Here is a 25874-nt window from a genome sequence, read left to right as displayed (position 1 = left end):
ATTCTTGTGCGTGTACAAGAATATAACACAGATCTATGAAGAATCCCTCAAGATACTCCAGAGAATCTGCATTGTGATGTCTGAGAAGAAGCCTTTTCTTTCAACCATTGCTATAACTAACAAAATATGACAGGGGTGCCTCTAGTCAAAGTTTTGTAAATTTAAGGCTTGCTCTGTATGACATATTTTTGATTGATTTGGAATTTAAAGTAAATGAAATGGGGCTTGTTTGCAACTTTGACCTCCATTAAATTCTTTTGGATTAGCTTTTTCAAATAATCACAATCTATAAGAAAACCTTTCAGATGATTTATATACGGAAGTCACTATTAACCCATTCACGCCGTTGGGCGTTCTACGCCGTCCTGCAAAAGCTGGGATTTAATGCCGTAGGGTGGCATATAATGCCCAGTGGTCTGGCAGCCCCCCTGCGTTTTTAATACTTACCTGCCGCACGATACTTGTCGGGGCGACGGCCTGACAGCCCAGACAGTCCCCCTGCAGCACCTCTTGCTCTCTCAGGCCCTTGCAGCCATGTGATCGAGTGATCACATGGCCCCAAAAGCAGGCAATGGAAAGGCCTGCAAGGAGACTGCCTGAGCTGTCAGGTAGTCACCCTAGTTCCTGAAAAGTAAAATAAAAATATATTAGTAGCAAAATATATATTTAAATGTATACATACATACATACAACAAAAACAAAGAAAAAAGTTACTTGCGCACTATTCCAAATCCCTGTGCATATTTATATAAATGGAGGTTTTTAGTTCCACTCCAATGGCCATTAGATGTAAGCCCACCTGCCACATCAAAACAAACCTCCCAAGACAAAAGGTGGGTCCTACATTAACAATTCACCTTGCTTGATTCAGCTTAAGACAATCTCTAATGAGACAGAGAGGGGTAATTTTTTTTACTGTTACATACTTATTAACCATTAAAAAGGGAACACATGGGATGGGTGGCAGCACTGTAACATGGCTGTGTGATACAAAATATCTAATATCTGCAATACTCCATTTCCTCTCTCTGATCACCACCTCTTATCGTTTGCTCTCAATTACCCCCTCACCCAACAACCTCAGCCTAACCCCCCTCAGCTCAGGAGGAACCTTAACTCTATTGACCTCCAGCAGCTGTCGGCCGACATTGATTCACAACTGCTATCCATCCCTTCCCTCTCCTGTCCCTCACTGGCCATCTCCACATATAACACTACCCTCACATCTGCCTTGAACACTGCAGCCCCACTCCAAACATGCACCACGAGGAGAACACGACCCCAACCTTGGCATAATAAATCAACACGCTATCTGCAGAGTTGCTCCCGCTGTGCTGAACGCTCCTGGAGGAAGTCCCGCACCCAGGCAGACTATCTTCATTATAGATTCATGTTGCTTTCGTACAGCGCAGCCCTTGCCCTCGCCAAACAGTCCTACTTTTCCTCTCTCATTAGTTCATGCTCCCGCAATCCCAGACGTCTCTTTGACACTTTTAATTCCCTTCTCCGCCCTGCTGTGGCCACCCCCCAAACTAACCTTACAGCTGATAGCTTTGCATATTACTTTACTGACAAGATTGAACAGCTAAGGAAACAATTCTCCCCTCCTTGCCGTTCTCTTTCTCAACCACACATAAATCATGCTTTCCCTACCCTTCAGACTTTCTCCCCAGCTACTGAACAAGAGGTGGCTGCACTTCTCCATTCCTCTCGCCCCACCACTTGCCCACTTGATCCTGTCCCATCTCACCTCATCAGATCTCTCTCCCCTTGTCTTGTGCCTATCCTAACACACATCTTTAACTGCTCTCTCTCTTCTGGCACTGTTCCTGCTGACCTTAAACATGCCACTGTAATACCTATCCTGAAAAAAACATCTCTTGACCCGTCCTCCCCTTCTAACTATCGTCCCATATCCCTGCTCCCTTACTCATCAAAGCTTTTGGAAAGACTTGTCTTTACCCGTGTGTCTCACTTCCTTAATTCCAACTCTCTCCTTGACCCTCTTCAGTCTGGCTTCCGCCCTCTCCACTCTACTGAGACCGCTCTTATCAAAGTGACTAATGACCTAATCTCCGCTAAATCCAAAGGTCACTACTCCATATTAATTCTCCTTGACCTCTCTGCTGCCTTTGACACAGTTGATCATGCTCTCCTCCTTCAAACTCTTCAATCACTCGGTCTCTGTGACTCTGTCCTCTCTTGGTTTTCCTCCTATCACTCCCAACGCTCATTTAGTGTCTCCTTTTCCAAGGATACCTCCTCCCCTCGCCCTGTCTCGCTTGGAGTTCCCCAAGGCTCTGTCCTTGGTCCCCTTCTATTTTCTCTTTATACTGCCTCTCTTGGAAAACTTATTGCCTCTTTTGGATTCAACTACCACCTGTACGCTGATGACACTCAGATATACCTCTCCTCACCGGACCTCTCCCCGGCCGTCCTGCAACATGTCACTGCTTGCCTCTCTTCCATCTCTGACTGGATGTCGTCACGCTTTCTCAAACTTAACCTCTCTAAAACTGAACTCCTTGTCTTTCCTCCTCCTAATACTGATCCTCCTCTCTCACTCTCCCTTCAAGTCAGTGATATCCACATGAGTCCATCCCTACAAGCGCGCTGTCTTGGCGTCATACTTGACTCTGGTCTCACCTTTGAGTCTCACATCCAGTTTGTTGCCAAGTCCTGTAGGTTCCAACTCAAAAACATAGCCCGCATCCGCCCCTTTCTTACGCAAGATGCTACCAAGGAGCTTGTCCATGCTCTAGTAATTTCCCGCATGGATTACTGTAACCCTCTCCTGATTGGTCTCCCCAAAAGCCGTACTGCCCCGCTACAGTCTGTAATGAATGCTGCAGCTAGACTGATTTTCCTATCCAGTCGGTCCTCTCACACCTCGCCCCTCTGCCAGTCCTTACATTGGCTCCCTGTATCCTATAGGAGTCAATTCAAAGTGCTAACCCATACATTCAAAGCACTGAACAATTCCAGCCCCTCTTATATCTCTTCACTGATCCAGAGGTATGCCCCTCCTCGTACCCTCCGCTCTGCCCGCGACCACCTCCTGACCGCTGCTCGCACCCGTACGGCCAACTCACGCTTGCAGGACCTCTCACGGGCGGCTCCTCTCCTATGGAATAACTTGCCTACTGCCATCAGACTCTCCCCTAGTCTTCAATCATTTAAGAAGGGCCTTAAATCCCATCTCTTCAGGAAAGCGTATGGCCTCCCAGAGTAATCTCTCCCTTACATACCTGTCTCTTGCTCTCCTATGGGATAGTGCTTTGCTCTCTCCTCCAGCTCTGCTTCACTCCTACTTGATATTTCCTATCCTAATGTTTCTAATACCCCACCTCCTATAGACTGTAAGCTCATTTGAGCAGGGTCCTCTTCAACCTATTATTCCTGTAAGTTTTCTTGTAATTGTCTTATTTATTGTTACATCCCCCCCTCTCAAAATATTGTAAAGTGCTACGGAATCTGTTGGCGCTATATAAATGGTAATAATAATAATAATAATAATAATAATAATAATAATAATAATACAAAAGGTAAATACAAATACACAAAAATAAGTCCTGTGCTCAAACCCCACTACTCCTGGGCAGCAGCAATGACCATAGTACACATCAGTCCCAATAATAAAAAAAATATCATAAGCTGAGAGTAGGTGAGTGACAATGGTGGAACTGTCCCTTGAGAAGAAGCCTGCTGAGATAAGACACCATGTAGACAAGCCTGTTAACTTATCGCCTATAAGGTCAAATTGTTGAGACGTTGCAAGCTTGAGATGGGTGCAAGGGATGGCTCAGAGGTGGCTGTAATGGCGTCTTCAAAAAGTATTGTACTGGAGCCCATTGTGGATAAGGCAAACGGAACCTCAACAGAAGTACCCAAATGACCTGTAAGTGCAGATTAAAAGTCCTATACAGTCTATCCAGTATAGAGGATGTTAGGTCTCGGGGTGTGAGGCTAAATGTAGCATCGGCCATTGTGTGAGAGTATTACTGGAACCGTTTGAGTACGGCTGTTCCTATCACTAATTTTATACATTTGCAGTCAGTAGGAACAGGCATTTTAGCTAACAGTGGCTGGTCAGTAAAAATGAGCAAAACTATTAAAAAGGGCCCATAGTGGGAGAAGAGTTCTAAGTGTCTACATGGATGTCAATGCAACTAGATGCTGTCAGTGGCTGAAAGGTGTATGTATACTGATAAAAAAGTAGTTTTTAGAATGGGGACGCAAGTTACATACCTCCCAACAATAGGAGGTACAGGATCAGGATGGCATGAGCTGTGCTCTAAGGAGTCACCACGGACAGGGTGTCTGACCAGCCAACAGCCTTCTGGAGCTGTAACACTCAATGCATTGTGCTGTTCGGGGGCAGTTTTCCACATCCGGGACACCACTGAACTGAAGCAGGACTGCACAGCTGGACCTCAGAATCAGAACTGTCTCGTCAAAAGTGAGACTGTTGGGAGAACTGAAGTTTGGTAAATCTGACAAATTTTATTTTTCTGCAAAAACTATAAAGATTTGAAACATGCAAAAACACAGCATATTAATGAGGCCAAAAGTTAGGATATATCTTAAAGTTGCATTGTGTACTCTGTGATAACAGTGAAACAAAAGTAGTTTTTTTTTTTTTTTACAAAGCAATTTTTAACAGTTTACCCTATTCTTCTTATTAGCTAAACAAACTGTACCCCTTGAGCACATCTGGGTTGCTGCATGTTCAACATAGCAACCATAAGCCATTCTGTTGAAAGAAAGTTAACAGATAAATTCGAAGCTCAGGATATTTAAATTAAGCTAACCCCTAAAACCACTTCATTTTAATTAACTGGTTTTGGTGCACCAATACTGCCATTGCTTCTGATAATGTATTTGTTGCTTCTGAGGATAGTCAATGTTTACATTTTCAGACACCTGCCACTAGAGGCAATTCCTCATTGCAAACCCTCAAAAATATAAAGTCTCACATTCAGCATCATCATGCTGTGCTGTGTTAGATGCATCCAGTATTTCTCACAAAGAAGCACTAGATTCCGTGCTTCTCTGTGAGAAGGTTTTGATTTGAGGAAAGTAGCAAATGCCACACATGTGCTTCCATGGCTTCTATATGAGGAGCATTAGAATGAAAAAAAATCATCATCATTGAGGACTTCATCAGATAATGACAGGTACGTTGAATTTATTTATTTATTTTAAATCAAGAGGAGCTAAGTAATATAAACACATTAAAGGAACACATTATACATAAATGCGACAGTTGCTCTTCCTCTTCTGAGACCATCATTATTGGTGACCTTATACCCATCCAATTCTTATCATAGAAAAGCATTGGGATTTTACAGTGCATGCATGTTATTCGACATGCTCCACCAAATGGATGCTTCTCTATGAGAAGCATTGCATCCAACATTTCTTTATGAGAAGCATTAACAGGTTGTGCGACCGTGTACGCAAAGACTTTCAACAAAACACTTAAAGTGCCTCTTGTGGCTGTCTGATTGACAGATACTACGGTATTCTGAAAGACAAATATAAAAATTGCTATATATCACAAATGTCAATGTCAGAGTCCCTGGACAGGGTCTTTGCACTAAAACCACTACATCTTGCAATTGTTTGATTGTTTAGAGTACACTCTTATTTTAAAAATAAATATATTTATTTTTAACGTTGTGTTCATGTAAAATAAGCTTAAAATAACTTCTCTGTGCTTCTTTCATTGAAGCAAGCAATATTTTTACCCATTAGAACATTTAAACTATTGCATGTTCTGCTATTCATGTCTGTCTCTGAGCAGCCCGACAGGTGCTAGGCACCGACATATACAGTGCATGTCTCAAGCAGTAAATGGAACACAAGCTCAAATTGGTCCAGTATAGTTTATAAGGATCTCCTGTAATAAGCATGTCTGAGCTCCTCTAAATCTCTTAAAGGGACACTATAGTCACCTGAACAACTTCAGCTTAATGAGGTTGTTCAGGTGAGAACTATAGCTCCTTGCAGCCTCTCTCATGTAAACACTGTATTCTCTGAGAAAATACAGTGTTTACATTAAAAGCTAGGAACACCTCCAGTTGCAGTCACTCAGAGTGAACCAGAGGGACTTCGGAGTTGATGGAGGCATAACATGCCTCCATCCACTCAGATCTGCTGTCAGCAGAGCACAGGGCAGCACTGTGCACAGCATCATGTGATTCAGTATCTCCTCCCTCTGCATGCAGACACTGAACTTTCCTCATAGAGATTCATTGATTCAATTCAACTCTATGAGGAGATGCTGATTGACCAGGGCTCTGTTTGAATCATGCTGGCTCTGCCCCTGATCTGCCTCTTTGTCAGTCTCAGACAATCCTATAAAGAGTCTAACAGCATGCAGAGTTACAGCGTCAGGCTTGAATACAGTAAGATTTTTACTATATTTATGGAGGCATGAGGGGCCCAGGGAGGCTAGATGGTGGTGTTAACACAATAGGGTCAGGAATACATGTTTGTGTTCCTGACCCTATTGTAATCCTTTAACATGTGAGGAATAGAACACAGAAAACTCTCAGAAAGTAACTGATAAGTTTTCATAAAACATGGGTCATAGTGTTTGATCTATCTGCACTTATATACAGTGGTGGAACTACCGCAGTCGCAAGGGTCGCAGCTGCAAACGGGCCCGTCACTCCGAAGGGCCCAGCCGGCCATATGGTGCAGTACAACAGGCTCATTGGGTGGCCCATGTTAGGGCCACCCGATGGCAAAGTATTTCCAGGGGGCCCGGTCAGCACTGCAGTGCTTTAATAGCACAACCAGGTCCCCTGTGATGATGTCAGAGCTGGTTATCTGCATCTGTTTCTGTATAGCTGTCACCCTGCCACACTCACAATAACTCCCCCAATCCTGTCACTCACCCATGCCATCCTCACCTACCACCACTCTGTCATATAGAGGGGTGGGGGGGAAAAGTATGTAGGGGGAGGGCTAGGGCAATTTTTGCAATGGGGCCCTGTGTTTTTTTTAGTTACGTCCGTGCTTATATATAAATAGCTTTAAAATCATAGAAAGTACTGGTAAGTTGACAAGCACCCTGTCAAATGTAGGCCAAAATAGCAGGGCAGGAAAAAATATATTTAACCCCTTAAGGACGGTGGGCCAAAATTGGCGTTCAAATTAGCTTTTTGCATTTTTCACACACAAACAAATATTAACACTAACTTTGGTTAGTGTTTGTGACCAAGTGGCTACTAAAAAAGACTGGACATACCCCAATTGCAATACCTTGAGTTGTCTACTTTTGCAATTGGTATGCCATCATGGGGGTCATTCTCATTCCTGGGCTACCATACGGTCTCAAAGGCAACGTAACCGATCTGGCAAACTTCAATGTGAAAAAACTGAAAAATGAAACAGGCTAGATTTGACCCTGTAACTTCCCAAAACACCATAAAACCTGTACATAGGGGGTACTGTTTTACACGTGAGACATCGCTGAATTCAAATATGTGTATTTTATTGCCGTAAAAGCAAACAGTATTATGACATTCACAGTTAAAATGTCACATAGAATTATAAATTTTGTAACAATTCTTATTTTCTCCCATTTTTTTTTATATTTTATTCATATTAAATTATGTTTCATACCTAAATATTTGATGTTAAATGAAAGCCCTGCTTCCCCTCAATAAAATTATATATAATAAGTGTGGGTGCACATAATATGAAAGAGGCGAATTACGCCAGAACAGACATACAGCACAAATTCAAGTTTTTGTTTACGTTTTGTTTTGATCACAACGTGTACATTTGGCTCAGTCCTTAAGGGGTTAATTTTACAGATTTTGATAAAATGTCACAACTTGAATGAACGTCAAAACAAAAAAAAAAACCAATTCAGTACTGTGTTCAGGAGTCAAAATATCCTATGGTTACTGCTGTACTTGTCAAGGTCCACACAAGCAGAGGGGAAGGATGTGTGATGTTAATGCAGGAAAAGAATTGGAAAATAAAGCACTGAATGGCACAAAGGGGTGGGGGTGGGGGGAATAAAAGACAGAGGTGGTATGAAACAAGATGTGGGGCTGAGACACACTAGAGTTGGATGATTAAGAGACAGAGGTGAAGATGGCAATACAAAGAGGAATGTCAGATAGACAAAAATAGACCTGTACCAGTTCCAGGCCCTGGCACAAAATGAAAAATTGCAATCTCCTATCAGAAGGTTTAACACCACTATAGCCTTCCCATATGCCAAACCTGTTTCTTGTTTTGTCACAATTACTTGTAGATTTTATTTACCCATGTATTTCTTTACAGAAAATAGTGAATAAAAGAACCGCCATGCAAGTTTTACATGGTCTGCACTTTCTCAGAGTGATTTTGGAAGCAGTGAGCCTGAAATACAACACCAGGGAGTCCATTTCTTCTGGCTACTTGTTCCCCTTTCTCTCACTTCTACTTCCTGCTCAGCCTTGCAGTAGGCTGGAGTTATTTCATTAGCCAAACCCACTACGTTCCATAAGAACAACATTGTTTTACAGTGGAGAAAGCCCCAGACGTTCCCTTTGTCCAGATTCACAATGGCTGATATTTTTTAAACATTTTTTTTATTATTGGTTTAGGCAGCATCATACAAATTGTGTATCCAATATTTTCTTATACCCAAAAAGAAAGCAACTCAACCAGTGTTTATAACAGAAAAATCAGTTGCTCGAAGAAAATCAGGCGTTGTTTACATTGTGTTAAGATCCCACAATGAGATCTCTGAAACTTGGCTGTATGTTTACAATCGTTGTGTAGTGCTGTGAGGTCTGATCAGCCTTCGTACCATCATATCCTAATGCAGAGACAGCAAAATAACTCATTATTTAGCAAAAATTAAGATGATCATATATCGTTGTAAATTATTTTTTATCAATTAGTTTTGCAGTTTGCGTTACGAGTGTTCAGTTGGTGCAATATATATTATTATTTTCCTTGTTTTTATAATTAGGAAAGCCCCTGATCATGGTTGTCCTTTTATGTGTTAAAAAAAAAAAAGTTAATAAAATCCTTTACATACACCCTTAATGAAAGCCTTCGAACACAAGTTTTTGTTCTTCAATGTTGCTGCAGAGTTTGTATGGAAGTGAAAGGGGTGTGTGTTTGGGAAAGGAGAGGAGGAGCCAGTGTAACCTTGCAATGAATCTATCGCATTGAAAGGCAGGCTCTTTAAACACATGCACAGACAACTCAGCATATGCTACTAAGCACTTTGTTGATATTTATTGTAGGCGTCGCACATGTACTAAGAGTGGGTCTGCTGGCTTAGAGTCTAAAGGGTGAACAGCAAAGATCACACACACAGCTCCCAGACAAGATGATGAACGGATTTTCCACCGAAGACTTACACCGGGAAACCGGATCAGAGCTGGCCTCCCCGACTGCAGCAGTGACACCCGTCACGGGTGTGGGTCCCACTAATGGGCAGCTCTGCTGTCTGAGGGATGAAGGAGAGAGGTGCAGCCGACCTGCGGGCAATGCCAGCTTCAGCAAGAGGATCCAGAAAAGCATTGCCCAGAAAAAAGTCAAGATTGACTTGGACAAAACAGTGAGTACTTCCCATTCTGCACTATGGCATGAGTACAGTACAGTAACACACACACAAAGTCCCTATTGTGATTGCAGTACACCCACAAATATGTAAACATATAGATTGCTTAAGCCAACTTGTCTGTCTCTGGTTTAACCTTTTGCAGGCTGAGAGGCAAGTCCCATCCTATTTTGTCTTTATATATAAAAAAAAAATGTTCATAGACACGTTCAGAAAAATGTATCGCTGTGTATTTGTTAGTTGTGTAACACGGTTTGATCAGGTTAACCATGCTGTCTGCGATTTGTCCGTGTTGTCATGAGATCTAGCCCTCTGCCATTGTGCAGTGTTGCTGAGAGCTGCTTTCATTTTCCTGTCTGCAATGTAGACATGAGGCCAGCAGTCGGTATCAACAACAAAGTAACCAACTCGCATCCGCATTGCATGAGTGATGTGTTCTGATCATGGAACCCAGCACACACACAGATCATCCCACGTTCCATCTACCGCACTGTTCACTGGTGTAAGGATAGGACTCCATGATCAGCGAGAATATGTTTATCCTAACACCTGTTAATATTTGGAATATCAAACTCGGTACAGTTGTTGCTATGCAATTACAGCCTGACACCATATCTTGTCACAGTGCTATAAATTCAACTCCTCGCAATGCTTATTGACACGAGTTGCTGTGCTTTTGCTTGTATGAAACATGGGGTTAAATCGGTGCAGTTGTGTGTACTCGGCCATGGGTATGGTTGGCACCAATCTCGCCTTCAGTGCAGTTGTTCCTTTGTCTGTAAAGCTGCCACGAGTCTGACCCCTGGAGTCTGATACTTTCAAGTTGGTTTTAAATTCATTCATATATTTGTTTATCACTGGAGACATAACATGGTGATTGTGTATGCAGCCTGTGCTGTGTACCTGGCAGTGTACACTCTTTGTGTAATTACATGGTGCTTGCTATATTATAATATAATCCTGCTATCAGGTAATCGTAATGTCCTGCAATTTTTGTTATATGTATACATTGTATTCGTGGATCTTTTGCAGTGTAATTATGGTATATCTAAGCGGAGGGTGGGGAGAGCATGGCTTTCCTCTGGATTTATCAAGTGACTCTTTATAAAGCAGGCTCTGCTGGTGCTGCACGTAAACAGACTGCTTACATTTCCTCTTTATTGAGGGAGAACTCACACAATACAAGTTTGAAACCTGGCTGGTTTCACATGTCGATCAGTGTTGCAGTGAGTTTTGCATAGGTGCCGGATGATAATTAAAGGGGCATAGTCACTCCAAGCTTAGTAAACAGTAGGTGTACACGACCTCCTTCCATTCTGTGTCAGAGCAGACAGGGCTTGCTCTGTCCATGGAAGCACACCATTGGTCTTTGTAGAAAGCTCTGTTCGAATCTTAGTAAATATACCTTTTTTGTTTCACACACATACGCAGCATCAAGATCCAGCAGGGCTGATGATAATTCAGAGTATACTAGAAGACAGGCAACAAGGAACGCGTGAAGTTTCCAGAAATCCTCTCATGTACTAATGCTATGTCTGCTAATTTCATATAAGAATGCTCCATGGCTTCCATTGATCAGTCCAAACTCTGCTTTCAAACCTTTTATCTCCCACTCTGTTAGAACGCGGTGTTTGACTGCAGAATATGGGGATTGTCTATTCTGTTCGCAATGTGTCATGGGATTTGTAGTCCTTTTGTTCAGGAACTTGGCTGCAGAATGCGGAGCAGGAAGTAGTTGGTGTTTATATTGAATCTTTTATTAACGGCTAGGTCAAGCTACTTTATCGTTATCATTTAATACAATTAAGATTTTATTAAGGAAATACGTGATCAATTAATAAAATTTTTGTAAAAAGAGTTTAGCATCCTTCAAAAACCTGAGCTTTTAAGAGAATGACAGGCTAGACATCCCATTACCGATTATCCCCATTTGTGGGGGTTGGATATTTTAAATTTGTATTCTGGATGACAAATGCTTTATTGTTGTGACTAACCACCTCGCCACTTTCTCTCTCTCTCTCTCTCTCTCTCTCTCTCTCTCTCTCTCTCTCTCCTCTCTCCTCTCTCCTCTCTCCTCTCTCCTCTCTCCTCTCTCCTCTCTCCTCTCTCCACCTTCATTTACAATTCTACGTGGAGAATATATTAGAACATTTAAAGTGTAAACATCACTTAAAAATGGGCATCAGTTGACATAGCTACTTAAAAATAGCTCATCTGGTTGCCCTAAAATTGTGTAAGAGAGATGAGCAGCTTTAGGTTAAAGTACACCAGTCATGTAAAAATGCCACGATTGCATGTTGTTGTTATTTAAATATCTATGCATTGAGCTATCCAGCTGGCTATAAAATATATATGTACTTTTTTAATTTTTTCAGAGTTGAAGTTTAAGCTTGAACTAGGCCTGTAGGAAATCAGTACACATGTGTAAACTACAGCTCTGCAGGTGGAAGAATCTATGGACTCCCACAATGCATGTATTACTTACATTCTGTGAGTAATACCTTCTGTAGTTTAGATGCGAATATTTTAATGCAAAATCATGGCAAACAACTGAGTTATTTACTAAACTATAAAATTACTGAATTAAAGAACATTTAGATAAAATAGCCACATTGTGGCTATAGCTGAGTTGGAAAAAATATTTCTGGTAGAACCATCTTAACTTAAACTCTAATTTCAGTTGACTACAAGTGAACACCCTTGTAGAAGTATAGCTTACACTGTATACTAAGAAGAGGAATCAGTAGCACAGTGTATGGAATATCTGCTTAACAGGGCCATTTTGAAATATTTGTTTAGTACATTGACAATTATCTTCCCTTAGTTTTTTCTGTTACTATGACACAAATTGAATGAATATGCAAGGGGTTCCCAGTTCTCTGGAATTTCTGCCTGAGGAAACAGCGTTTTTACAAATTCTTTACCCTCTCATGCATACACTTACCTGCTTACTTTTAATCTCTGTTTCCAGTTTGTTTGCACTTTAATGCTTGCTAACTTCAAAACGGTTAGTTGGTACAAGTATGACAATTGGATAACGCAATAGTAACTAACTTTGACAAATTTTCCAAAGACTAACTGAGCATACAACATTTAGGTTGACATAGTTAGCTATTTTTGGCCTAATTATTTCAAAGATAATACAGACAGGGTTAAACGTCTATATAATTGTAATTAAACTTATTTAGGCTGTTTTTAGACCTGGATAGAGCTGTTTTGTAACACCATGATATCATCAATGATAAGAACAAAAGTTGACAAATGTCCCCCCTCCCCCCCTTATGTTAAAAACTATTTTTTTTTTTTATCATTTATGTCCTTGTTTCAGCCCATTCCTCCTCTGTCTTGTTCTATAAGACCTGACTCAGCATAGGCCACATTTATTTCATCCTCTACACAGGATTTCCCTAGCTGAAGGTGTTTCCCATTAAACAAAAAGTTTGAGTAATCTGTTACTGCGACCTCACCACACAGCGAAATGCGTACAGCACGCCGCCACCACATTAGGGTAGAAGCAAGCTAGTCATTTTACAAAAATGGATTGAGTTGAACGACGAGAATTGTACCTACAATGGATTTTCGCTTTGACATCCTCACCTTAACAGTCCTAAAGGGATACTCCTAAGCACAATAACCACATCAGAAAGCTGTGTCACCCCTGCTTGAGGCCTTTCCCACTAGCAGGACAATCCTCTCTACTGACATCAACATGCTGACTTTCATGCTGCATGTTGGTGTCAGAGTCCTATACTGCTCCTGCAAGCATGAGAAATGCTTGCTGGGGGAGTAGTATATTGACAGAGAGAGAGCGAACCGCCTGGGGGATGGTTTTCTTTCTCTTCTTGTCACTCAGTACTCTACTTAGACTTGTATGCTGTCAGCAAAGGTCTAATGCGGAGGATTGATTCACAGTTGGAGGAGAGGCCAAAATATAGTAAATTATAATTTTTATTTATTTCTGCTAGCACAATGTTATATGTAATACTATTTAATTTTTTAATTTTACTATTTAATTAAATATTTTTTTTTTTAAGTTTTCCTTTTCTTATGCCCACTGTATCTTACTAGTTATAGTTTCTCACTTGCCTTTATTTATATTCATTATCTTTTCTTCCCACTGCTGGATCTCAATACCTGGGTGCTGCCATTTTGTTCTCCTCGGCCCGTGAGGTCTGCAATTTGCTCTTCTGTAGAATTTTGGTTTTACAGAGGATTGTGGGTAAATTTGATTGGCAGCTGAAACATGGACCCTGCATAAAGTTCTTCCCCTTTGTCAAGTTTTGTCAGCTTGACGGCTATACATCTGGAAAAGTAGTCCCTATTACTGCTGTACCTACAAGAAAAGATGAATTCTGTGCTGCTACATGGGCCCGATCATTGCTGCACAGTGTCAGTGGAAAATATGCAATGATTCACATGAAAAAAAATAGGCACTACAGAGCTACTATTATTTATTAACCCCTTAAGGACATGACATGTGTGACATGTCATGATTCCCTTTTATTCCAGAAGTTTGGTCCTTAAGGGGGTAAAGGTACACTACATGCACCACAACCAAATGTGATGTAATGGTTATGGTGTCAGAAGTGCCTATGTAAGTAGTTGGTTTGACAACAGTTCTACATACAAGTGCTTCCCATTCATGAGCATTGCTGCTCGAGATCTTGGAAACCATATCTACAGATAATTCGCTGAAAACATGATATAAATACCTCAAAAGATTATTATTTTTTTTTAATTCTTCTCACCGTTTTCTTTATATCCCCATTTCCTTAAATCCCCCCAATCCCCTTCAGTCAAATGCATCAGTACAATCCGCTAGGATATACATCCCTGATGGGATCTTTTTTCATGAACTTTCTGATTAGCTGCTGGGAATTCCTGCTGTATACGTGGTTGCTATGTACTACACGGTTTTGTTTTCCTCTTCACAAAACAATGTCACTGAAATATCTTGTTTAAGATGGATATCTTTAACAGTCTCATGGGTATCCCTTTAGCATGGTTGACAAGTCCAAGGCTGAGATCTCTGTCTATATTAGGTCAGGTGCACGGTGCACCCTAACCCAAAACAAGTTTATTGGGATGAATGCTTTAATCTACTAACTCAGGATACTTAGTCTTTTTACCACTAAATCCACCAAACCAAAGCAAGGTTGAGCTTGCTACTATCTAATTTTCCTCGGAACATCAGGGGATATACATTTGTTTCTAACAGAGTCCCTCGTGTGGGGATGTATAGAGTGTCAAGACTCTCCCACATGTGTGTTACATTGTTATATCCAACACAGACCCTTCTCATTTTTACATTAATCTAGAGGTATGACTGAGGGTGCAGCTATTGTATTTACTGAGTGTGGTTTTTTTGTATCTATATGTATGTATAGTTTTCTGTATAAGTTATTTTTTTTTTTTTTTTAGCATTTTCTTTAATTGCATTCATTAAAAGGACATTTTCTAAAACAATATGTGTGTATATAAATGTATAATGTTTTACATTTTTACATTTCTTTTTCTTTTCATTATGTTTAGGCAAGGCATCTGTATATTTGTGAATTCCATAAGAGCACAATTCAGAGTTTAAGAAACAAAAGGAAAAGGAAAGGCAGTGATGATGACGGTGGTGATTCCCCAATCCACGACACTGATATACCTGAGGTATTATTTGCTTTCCTTAAAAATAAATCTAATTTGTTGTTAGTCAAGATCAATGCACAGCATATTCTTGTATTTTTATATATTATTATTATTATTAATATTATTAAAATAGTACTGTAATTTATGTATCTTTCCACCTTCCTAACCTTGTGCTCCCTTTATGTTAATGACATACTCCTCCACTCTTTGCCACTTACCTTTATTTAAATGTATTATCTTTTCTTCCTTACTATCCTTATTATCTCAATACATGTTTGACTGATGGATTGTGGATACCTTAGTTTGGCAACTAAAATTAAAACTTGACAACTGAAATAAAACCTTGCTTAAAGGGACACTGTAGGCACCAAAACAACTTTAGCTTAGGGAGTGGTTTTGGTGTATAGATCATGCCCTTGCTTTCAGGAGTTAAATCACTTTAAGTAGGCAGGATTGCCACATCTCACTGCATGTGACTTACACAGCCTTCCTAAACACTTCCTGAAAAGAGAGATCTAATGTATAAACATTCTGTTTAATTTAGAATGTATCTCCTTCTCAATTAAAGGGACACTCCAGGCACCCAGACCACTTCTGCCCATTGGAGTGGTCTGGGTGCCAACTCCCACTACCCTTAACCCTGCAAGTGTAATTATTGTAATTATTAGTGTCATTAATTATTATTATTAGTGTAATTATTTATATTTTTATAAACTGCAATAATTACCTTGCAAGTCCTTAGAACACAAAGAGTGTTTTAAGCGACGCTGGACGTCCTCACGCTATGTAAGGACCCCCAGCGTCGCCGAAATCCCCGTAGGAAAGCAATGAATAATGCTTTCCTATGGAGAGGTCTAATGCGCGTGCGTGTCAGCGGTGGAGGAGGGTAGGCGGAGCTTGACCCAGCACCGAGGGACATCGGCACTGTATTCGGGTAAGTCACTGAAGGGGTTTTAACCCCTTCAGCAACTTAGGGTGGGAGGGAGAGGGGCATTGCTTGTGGTTATGGTGGAGTGGGCTGTAGAAGAAAAAAAGCTTTTCCGTCTATCCTTGCACTCTCACATGGCATAACTCTGCGCGGCTGCAGTGCTCATCAGTGAATGAATTGGTAGATGAATAATTTAACCCCTTAAGGACCAAACTTCTGGAATAAAAGGGAATCATGACATGTCACACATGTCATGTGTCCTTAAGGGGTTAAAGAGGAACTATCACTTCCCAGAATTTTTAATACCATGTTTAAGTATCACTATATTTAAGACATATGTATTACAAAAAAAACCAACAAAGAGAAATAACATTAAATGTAGAAATACACAACTCTGTCCTGCAACTCGGCACCTCCATCTTTTTTCCCCTTCATTTATAGTTATAAGCTCTGTTCTTTGCAGCTCGCAGTCAATATAGAGAAAACATACAGAAATGAGGAAAATATTCAATAACCTTTCTATTTCACCACTTCATTTGTAGTGTTTGCCTGGCTTTGCCCTGTCTATATTATATTATGTAATTTGCTAAATCTCTTAAAAAGGAACAGTGTATCTCTTGGAAAATAAGTTATAGCTGATTTTCAATGTATGTTCAATGGTGTAAATTCTTGAGAAATTACCGTTCCTTTTTAAACTGGCAAACCAGTTTATCCACGTACAAACGTTTGCATATGCATGTGAGCTTGTGTGTGCATGTAAATGCTTGTGAGTGTATGAATTGATGTTTATGTATGCATGCATGTATGAATAAATGAGTGACTGTCTAGTTATATATGTATACCTGTCTTTTTGTGAGTTGTAGATTGTGTGCGTGTGTGCGCACGCATATGTGTGTGTTTGTATGAAAAGTATGCCAAGTTCCTGATTTCTGGCTTTGAAATTTTTGGTATATTTTGTGAATCCGTGTTTTAAAATAATAAATATCTGGAATTAAATCTGAACACTTCAAACAAACCTGTTTCATAATGCCAGCACCACTGCAAGCTGTTCATTTACATTGCCGAAGTAAGCACTTTGTTCTGAATGTCAGCATCATAACAGCAATAAAAACAATCTTTACTGTTGCCTTTATTATACAGAATGACTTTCATGGAGGAATATAACATGATTCAATTTTTCAGGTGGACCTATTCCAGCTGCAAGTAAACACCCTAAGAAGGTATAAGAGGCATTTCAAACTGCAAGCAAGACCTGGACTGAATAAAGCACAGCTTGTTGAAGTAAGTGGAAAGCAGTATGGCTTTGAACAAAATTAAATTTTAACAAAAATAAAATTCTTTATGCAACAGAAAGTTGGCCTTGTGACTACATCATAATAAACAGTGTATTGTAGGGTCATGAACCAAACTGGATGCATTTTAAAATAAAGTCTATGCTTTTACTTTAGTAGCCAGACCTGATGAACCTGCGGGTTTGGTTACAGTATATGTATCATACATTGCATAAGCCTGCCACAACGTCAATGTACCCAATATTTGGTTCGTGTGAGAGTAGGACCTGCCAAAGATGGGGTACATTGACGTTGTGGCAGGCTTTTTCAATGTATCATCATATATTGTAACTAAACCCCCATTATTTTTGCCTAGATTAGATGTTTCTAAAAAAAACTAATAACATTTGTGAGCTTTGAAGTTGCTGTTTAGTGGATAAGTGAGTGCATTGGATCGTGTGTGTGTGTGTGTGTGTGTGTGTATGTCCCTTTAAATTAAAAAATTAGCTGCAGGAGTGTGTACCTCTAATTTATCTATTTGCTAAAGGTGAGATTATATAAAGTTTGATTTAGTTTGAGGGAAACCACAAGTAATAAATATGCAGTACACATAGTGTAAAAGGTTTAAAAATATCAGGAAGTATTACTTTACTGTGAGGGTAGTGGATGCATGGAATAGCCTTCCAGCTGAAGTGGTAGAGGTTAACACAATAAATGAGTTTAAGCATGCGTGGGATAGGCATAAGGCTATCCTAACTATAAGATAAGGCCAGGGACTAATGAAAGTATTTAGAAAATTGGGCAGACTAGATGGGCCGAATGGTTCGTATCTGCCATCACATTCTATGTTTCTAAATATATTGCTTATTACCTGCCTAAATATCTCGCATGAGAAACAAGTAACTTACAAATGTAGAACAGTGACTGGCCTTGAGAAACATTTATTGGGATAAAGGGGACATTTAAGGGGGGGGAGTTTTGCGTGCTCAGCAATGAATTATTGTTTTGACTATTTTGCATGTTAAACAAACAATGTTTACACATTTGTGTCCGTAATTCCTGATATGGGTTGAATATAAATCTGTCTATTGGGTTTCTGTATAAAGAACTGTTTGTGTGACAAAAAAGGAAAGTTTAACAATCAGCAGAAACATTTGTTTTGTTTCCATGTTGATTATTTCCTTTTCAGAACTTTACTCAACAATGCCTGTTGGTGCATGATCCTCATTAGGTTTTTTTTCATTACATATGAAAGACATTCAGATGCAGTATAACGTGATGATAAAAAGTAGGGATGTGCATGGGCAAAAAATTCGGGACGTTGGCAAATCGGGACTTCGGCAGTTCGGTTTGGGACTTCGGCAATTCCCTAACCCTACCCCCAACCCTAACCCTAACCACCACAACCACTTACACATCTAGGGTTAGGGGTCAGGATTAGGGTTAAATTCCTGTCATTATTATTAATTTTCCCTCCCTCTCTTGTTTTGCCACTTTTCAGAAATCCGAAGCACTTTGGCACTTCAGCAATTCAGTTAGGTTCGGTACTTCTGAAATTTGACACTTCGGCAGTTCGGTCGGCACTTTCGAATGTCCACGGAAGCATTAGAATTTCCAAATTGCTGAAATTCCTCCGAATTTACATTCGGAACGAAATGAATTGCACATGTATAATAAAAAGGCAAACAGGAGCAAGGTAGGGTCACATAACAGGGACACAGATTAGGATTACAATACAGTGCTGTATCGTGCCATAAGGGCTGGCACATTGGATTCATAAATAGACCTGAGCATATATATCAAAGTTCTGGATGCTGGTCTCAGGTATGCATGGGAAAGGCAGGTGTTCTCAAATAGGAGCTAACGGAAGTAAGAAGAAAAACCCCTGGCAGTTTCGTTAATTATTTATAAATGTACCGATTTCTAATAGAAGTTAGCACTTTTATAAACTGTGCTTATTATGGGATACTCCTTAGCCATAACTGCAATTCTATAAATACTTGTATAAATATAACATACAGGGATATAATTTCTAATTAGTGGGGAAATAGCTGCTTGATCCAAGGAGACATTTGACGGCTATTTTGGGGTCAAGAAGGAATTATTTCCTAGTTTGTTGCAAAATTGGAAGCGCTTCAGACTGTGTTTTTTGCCTTCTTTTGGATCAACAGCAACAACATACGTGAGGAAGGCTGAACTTGATGGATGCAAGCCTCTTTTCAGCTATGTAACTATGTATTATGTATGTGCTTTATGGGTGTGGAGTGGTCCTTTAAATATCAAATAAGAAAAAAATCCCCCCCCTTATATTTGTTTACATTATGGTTTATGTATTTGAGTCCTTCACCTCAAAAATGGTAATTTAAATGGCTTTAATTTTTTTTTTTGTCAATCTTTCTTTTATTGAGGCAATTGGTAAATGGGATACAGAATAGAGAGAAGGGGATGTACGTTTGTCATACAGGTTGGGTTCATGCTAACACAATGCATCATCTCCTATGAGTGACTGTCTCCTTTTTATATTATTCAAGCATTCTATAATATTACTAACAGGTTTAGAGTAATAATAGTAAAGTAGTTAAACATAAGCGAACCATCCAGTGGATTACAACATTTATGTAACATGAGAAGCAATGCATGTTTTATAGAAACTGCAGTTTATCGGCACACCTTATCACGGAACTGCTGCATATCTGCACACCTTTTTGAAATATTGTATGAAGATGTCAGCCGTGTAGCCATGATGTGTGTGGTATAATTTGCTGTGCTGAGTATGCATAGGGTTGAGCTAGTTGCGCTTAAGGTTACAGGTGCGTGGCTTGGGTGTAGTGTGCCATACTTAATAGTACTATAGTAGCGTGGAGTATCATAAGGTAGAGTAAAGCACTGCCTGCAACTATAGCGCAAGGTTATTAGAGCAGTACTGGGGCGGCGGTTATGACTGTGTGAGCGATATAGATACACATTACTGACCATCATTTCAAGCTATGGCACAGTGGTTATACAATTGCCTATTATTTAGTTACATGCTAGACAGTGATTTATTAGAGTGTAATTAAACAGGCTTTTATCTAGTAGATAGGTCGCAGGCTAGGTAAGATCAGTCAATATGCACCTGAGGTTTGTCCGAAGTCAGTCCGTTTGCCTGGCAGCATGAAAGGTGCGTAGAGGGGCTTTGTTTGCTGGGTTCAGCCGATTCCCTGTGTATGCTTTTGTGGACAGTCCATTCCCTGCTCGGGTGCATCAGTCTCCCTATCCGGCGTGCGGTCCGTCGGGCTGGGCTGCAGATACAGCAAACTGGTTGTCAGCATTTCGTGGCACGGCAAATCCGCGACTCTGCGGCTCCGGGCTGTAATGTGGGTCTTCTTCCTCCGATTGTCAGGATCTCGGGTCTTTCTAGGCTTTGTAGTGGTGGTCATCTGAGAATCTTGGGGTAGGGAGGGTGAACTCGTGCAGTGGGGGGGCTTCTCCCCAGCTCCAGGCTGTATGTGGGGCCGACACCAAATGACCACAGACTCGGGTGCTTCTCGAGGCCGGGCTTTCCCTTTGTGGGCGCTGAGGAAGGCCCTGGTGGTCGTCCGCCGCCAGCGGCGGGTGACCTGCCCGCGGTGTGGTCGGTGTTTTGGAGGATGTCTCCTAGTGACCCCCAGCCCAGATTGGCACTCCGCCCTTCGTGGTGAGGCGGCTTTGCCCGGGATCTGCTCCGTCCGCCTAGCAACGTCTGTTAACTCCTCCACTTTGTATCGAGTGGGGATTTGTTGGGCCTCCCTTCGCTCCAGTCTCTCCCAGAATTGCCAGAGAAGGGTTTCCAGGCGCTCATGTAAGGGTTGAGATGATGCAGGCTCAGCCGCGTGGTCTGCAGCCGCCATTTTACTAGCGGCGGTTCGCTTGTTTGATGCATGTCCCTTTCTGTAGCTTTCAACCGCAGTCCAGGTCGGCTTGTGGTACATGCTGGTTGGGACCGGGATAACCCCCACCGGTCTGGGGGGGGGGGGCGATGCTTCGGGTGCCGCTTGTTTCGGTGGGTCGGGAGAGCGGCCGTCTCTCCCCTTCTCTGCTCGGTGTAGGCCCCAAGCCTCTGATCTGGGAGCACTGTGGGTGCTTGAGTGTGCGAGGTGTCCCCCAGTTCCCAAGTCTCTATGGTGCCCGGTGAGGTGAGTAGGGGTCCAGGGTTGGGTGTTTTGCCCCCGTTTTTTTATGAAAATCGGGTCCAGGCTCGGGAGCTCATGAAAAGCATGTCTGCACAGCTCCCCGGTCAGGCTCCGCCCCCTTAATTTGTTTTTTAGTTACCGTATTTATTCGAGTATAACGCGCAAAATTTTGTACCGATTTTTTAAATCTAAAATTAGGGGTGCGCATTATACTCGAATAAATATTAGCCCAGCAGAAGAGGGAGGGAGTGGGTGCTCCGATAATACCTCCCAGGACCGCCGGGCTCATTACAAGCCCGGCGGTCCTGGGGTGGCGGGCAGCAAGCGTTTACTCACCTCCCTGCAGCTCCTCCAGCTCCCCAGTGTAAATCTCGGGAGACCCGCGGCCAGCTCTGACGGCCGCGGGGCTCGCGAGATTTACACTGGGGAGCTGGAGGAGCTGCAGGGAGGTGAGTAAACGCTTGCTGCCCGACGGTCCTGGGAGGTATTATCGGAGCACCCCCTCCCTCTTCTGCTGGGCTAATATTTATTCGAGTATAACGAGCAACCCTAATTTTAGATTAAAAATCGGTACAAAATTTTATACCGATTTTTAATCGAAAATTAGGGGTGCGCGTTATACACGTGTGCGCGTTATACTTGAATAAATACGGTATATGTTTTATTTATCATTTCCCCCCAACTAACTGTTTTTTTTTTTTATGTAGTTAATGTCCTTGATATGAAATATGTGCTCCGATCGGGATTTAAAATGTAACTTGCATATTTCATTGACATTTCTTAATTTTGTCTTTCAGATAATTGGCTGCCATTTCAGGTCACTCCCAGTGAATGAAAAGGACACCTTAACGTATTTCATCTGCTCTGTGAAGAATGACAAAAGCAAGACAGATCACAAATCTGATGGTGGGCTTCATTAGAGTTCATCCATGCTGTACATTTTTGGACTTTACAAAAAAAAAAAGTGCTTGTAAATAAAACTAGATGTTATTTTAGTACTTGATGTGGGACCTGTATTGGTTGAAGTACAGCAAATTCACTTTTCTTTCCTGAAATGTAAATTTTAGAAGGATATTTCTGTTGTTCCTATCTATATATGGTTTATGGAATGAACAGTTCATGTCTAGGAACATTCCGAGCACCATAATCACCTCAGGCTGCTATAGTTATGTCAGTGGTGCTGTAGAGCACACGTCCCTAGCCCCCGGGCCACAGACCGGCGCTGGACCGCAGAAGCTTTCACTCAAACTATACTGTGGGATGAAAGCTTTTGCGGACAGTCAATAAATTGCAGCGAGATATTTCCCCAGTGCTATGATCTTATGATCAGAGCACCGGTAAATGTGCCTCCCTCTCCCTTACTGAATCTGCAGGACCAGAGGGGAGATCAGAGATCTCCCTCTCCGGCCCGCTTGCAGTGTACTGCTGGCAGGAGAGGGAGAGAGGACCTGGGGGAGCTCTAACCTGCAGCTCCGCCGGGTTCTCTCTCGCGTGCTCGGAGCGCTGCCACGGTTACCACGGCAATGCTTGGAATCTCGCGAGAGTGAAATCTAGCAGCCTCAGAGGCTCATTCTCACGACCTGGACCACCAGGGCTTCCCCACTGGACCATCAGGGATTGCAGGAAATGTCCTTCCTCCCATGCAAAGGTAAGCAGGTAGGGGGGATATCAAGATTACCATTTTTCTTTTAATTATAAAAATATATATTTATTAATCTATCCTCCATCCCCACAGACCCACAATAATTTTCCCTTATACACACACACACTGCATCCCTCACACATACCATTGGGTTTTATTTCTGGCTGATGCCGGTCCGAGAAATATTTATCCTCATTTTGCCAGTCTCCGGGTGCTAAAGGTTGCAGAACATTGCTGTAGAGCATATCTGATAAGCAGTCAAACTGTTTTAGTATGGCTCGACAACTTATCTGGGTCTCGTCACGTGCCCACAGCCGCAGTCCCTGCTTCCAGTCTTCTGCAGGAGAATACAGTAAGCATGACATAACTAAGCAAGGCCATGCAGGGCCGCTTTCACTGGCTTAAACAGCTCAACTGATGCTCTGCGCCAATACCTGTGCTTACCTCTGTAAAACAAACTGGATACTTCTAGAGGAGAAGACTGGAAGTAGAGGGCTGCGGCCGTGGGCCCTAGCAGGACCCAGATAAGTTGTTAAACCGTACTAAAATGGTTTGACTTCATACCACTGGACAGCGCCAGAGCTCTTGTGACACCACAACCGCTACAACGGATTTGAGTGGTTATGGTGCTTGGAGCGTTCCTATATCTGAAGCAATGACTAGTGTGAATAATTAAGTTAAAAACATTTAACAGAACTTACATTAAAGAATGTTGTATATTTTAAATCATAATGTTTGTTTTTAAGAGACCAGTTCCGCTTTCAAACATTGATCTGGAATAATCTGAACCTTATGTTGTGGACAAAGCATTTCGCCAGTGTAAATTATAAGATGTACAACTCTTTACATCCGCTTGGTATTAATAAACCGATGTGAGGAATATTTACTCATTTCAGATTTATGTATTGATTAGTTAAATGATTATTGTGTTGGTTCACGTAGCCAGCTCAATATACCCCTTTGTATTTTTTTTTAAACCATATTTTACTTCAAGTAGAGTAAAATCTAAGCAATTTTCTGCTGATGTCAATGAAATCAACCAGATGGAAGAAAAAAAACAGTTCCTACTGTTTTGACCTTGAAGATTTTCTGTAGAATAAAAACTGACCTGATCTGTCACAGTTTACACCAGATATAAAAACCTGTGGTGTGTCATTAAACTTATGAGTATGTCAGTAAATAGAGAGATTTTACGACACATCAAGTGATTATTTCAAACCTATTGATGTGTATTTCAGTTACCAGAAGTGGACAACAATAAAACCCAATAACCCAAATAAGTTGACCTGTATGTTGCACTTTTTAGATACCATTATTCATTTAAGAAGGTTTTACTTTTCTGTTTAAAAGCATATGTGATACCAAAATGGGATATTAATAACTAATATAGAAGGCTGGCTGGTTCGAAACATGTCTGTATTTTTCCTTACCAGCATAACAATGTCATTTAAACTGTAATATGGTTCCGTATCTCATTCCTAAATGCTTCTACAAATTGCTTTTATTAGTATCGACTTCCAATTTACTTGTATTGCATAATTTAATGCTGTAGTTTGACCAGTCCCTAATACTGTATGATCCCCTTTAGAAGTTGCACTTTCCTGTCCTGGGGATTTTTCACCTCTTAAATGTTGGCATGTAAGTCTCCGGACTCACCTGAATGTATAATATTGTAATGGCTTTAATGAATAAAAACAAACAAATATCCTGTTTACTGTTGTACGAAAAGTTGATCCGAACACATTCACAACTTGCTTTTCTGATCTGAACATAAAAAAACACACACCATTTGTTGTTTATAATATATATTGGGCTATTGCTTTATTTTTGCAAAGGCAGTGGGACACCTCTATAAACAAAAAAGTACTTTATAGTTCCCAGATTTTACTATTAACATGACGTAAAGTCATGATTTTATTAAAGACACGGAGCCGAGTATTATGCATATCTCTTTCTTTATTACTCTCAGCAGTAAAGAAATAGAGATGGATAAATAACTGAAATTATCAAAAAATACTCAAAAAATACTGTGCTCAAGCAACCAATCACATAACACAGGAAGTGAAGCACCCACAATCCCCCTCTTTCTTGCGGATAACGAAGACCAAAATGTAGAACATCCAACTTCAGCTAACGTAGCCAACAGCATCTCCAACATGGAAAATCACAATAAATTCAGGCTAAAAGGAGACACAGAAAAAAGAAGGCTGGGCTCCAACTGTATGTGCACAATCACAACAATTAAATCACTAAGTCAAACCCAACACTTCACACCCAACGGTAATACATCAAGTGGTAGCATAAACGCATTCCCCAATACATAGGACGTCAAATACTGAAACATAAAATCAAAATCTCAAATAGAGAACTTACCATACTTACCCACCATACCAGACAATGTCCAACCCCATCCGGGTGGGTGAGAATAATACTCGCCTCCGTGTCTTTCATAAAATCATGACTTTACGTCATGTTAATAGTAAAATCTGGGAATTTTATTAAAGACACGGAGGCTCCTATTATGCAAGTTCAAAGCTTAGAAACCACTTGAGATGCAAAATGTTCAATCGGTCTGAAGTAAGAGTCACGAAAGATCGATTCCCGTGACCAATCCGCTGCACGCAGGATATCTTCCAAACGGCAGCCCATAGTCGAAGCCTTA

The 25874-nt window shown here is 41.0% G+C and overlaps 1 protein-coding gene across 1 annotated transcript; it reads left to right on the top strand.

The window, feature by feature from the left end:
* The first annotated feature begins 9164 nt into the window (after positions 1-9164).
* Positions 9165-24102, top strand: SAP30 (Sin3A associated protein 30). The gene is made up of 4 exons (XM_063458166.1): positions 9165-9580; positions 15116-15241; positions 17331-17429; positions 22368-24102. Exons 1-4 carry the CDS (start codon positions 9350-9352, stop codon positions 22488-22490), a joined length of 579 nt encoding a protein of 192 aa, XP_063314236.1. The 5' UTR covers positions 9165-9349; the 3' UTR covers positions 22491-24102.
* Positions 24103-25874: the final 1772 nt, after the last annotated feature.

The sequence above is a fragment of the Pelobates fuscus genome, chromosome 6 (genome assembly GCF_036172605.1).
Source record: "Pelobates fuscus isolate aPelFus1 chromosome 6, aPelFus1.pri, whole genome shotgun sequence".
In the NCBI taxonomy this organism is placed as follows: Eukaryota; Metazoa; Chordata; class Amphibia; order Anura; family Pelobatidae; genus Pelobates; species Pelobates fuscus.
This window is presented reverse-complemented; position numbering and strand designations above follow the sequence as displayed.

What these genes read in the sequence shown, in the direction of transcription:
- SAP30 (XM_063458166.1), top strand. Translation starts at nt 9,350, where the DNA reads ATGATGAACGGATTTTCCACCGAAGACTTACACCGGGAAACCGGATCA. An exon ending in AGATTGACTTGGACAAAACA is followed by an intron (nt 9,581 to 15,115) that starts GTGAGTACTTCC and finishes CATTATGTTTAG; the next exon opens with GCAAGGCATCTGTATATTTG. An exon ending in ATAAAGCACAGCTTGTTGAA is followed by an intron (nt 17,430 to 22,367) that starts GTAAGTGGAAAG and finishes TTTGTCTTTCAG; the next exon opens with ATAATTGGCTGCCATTTCAG.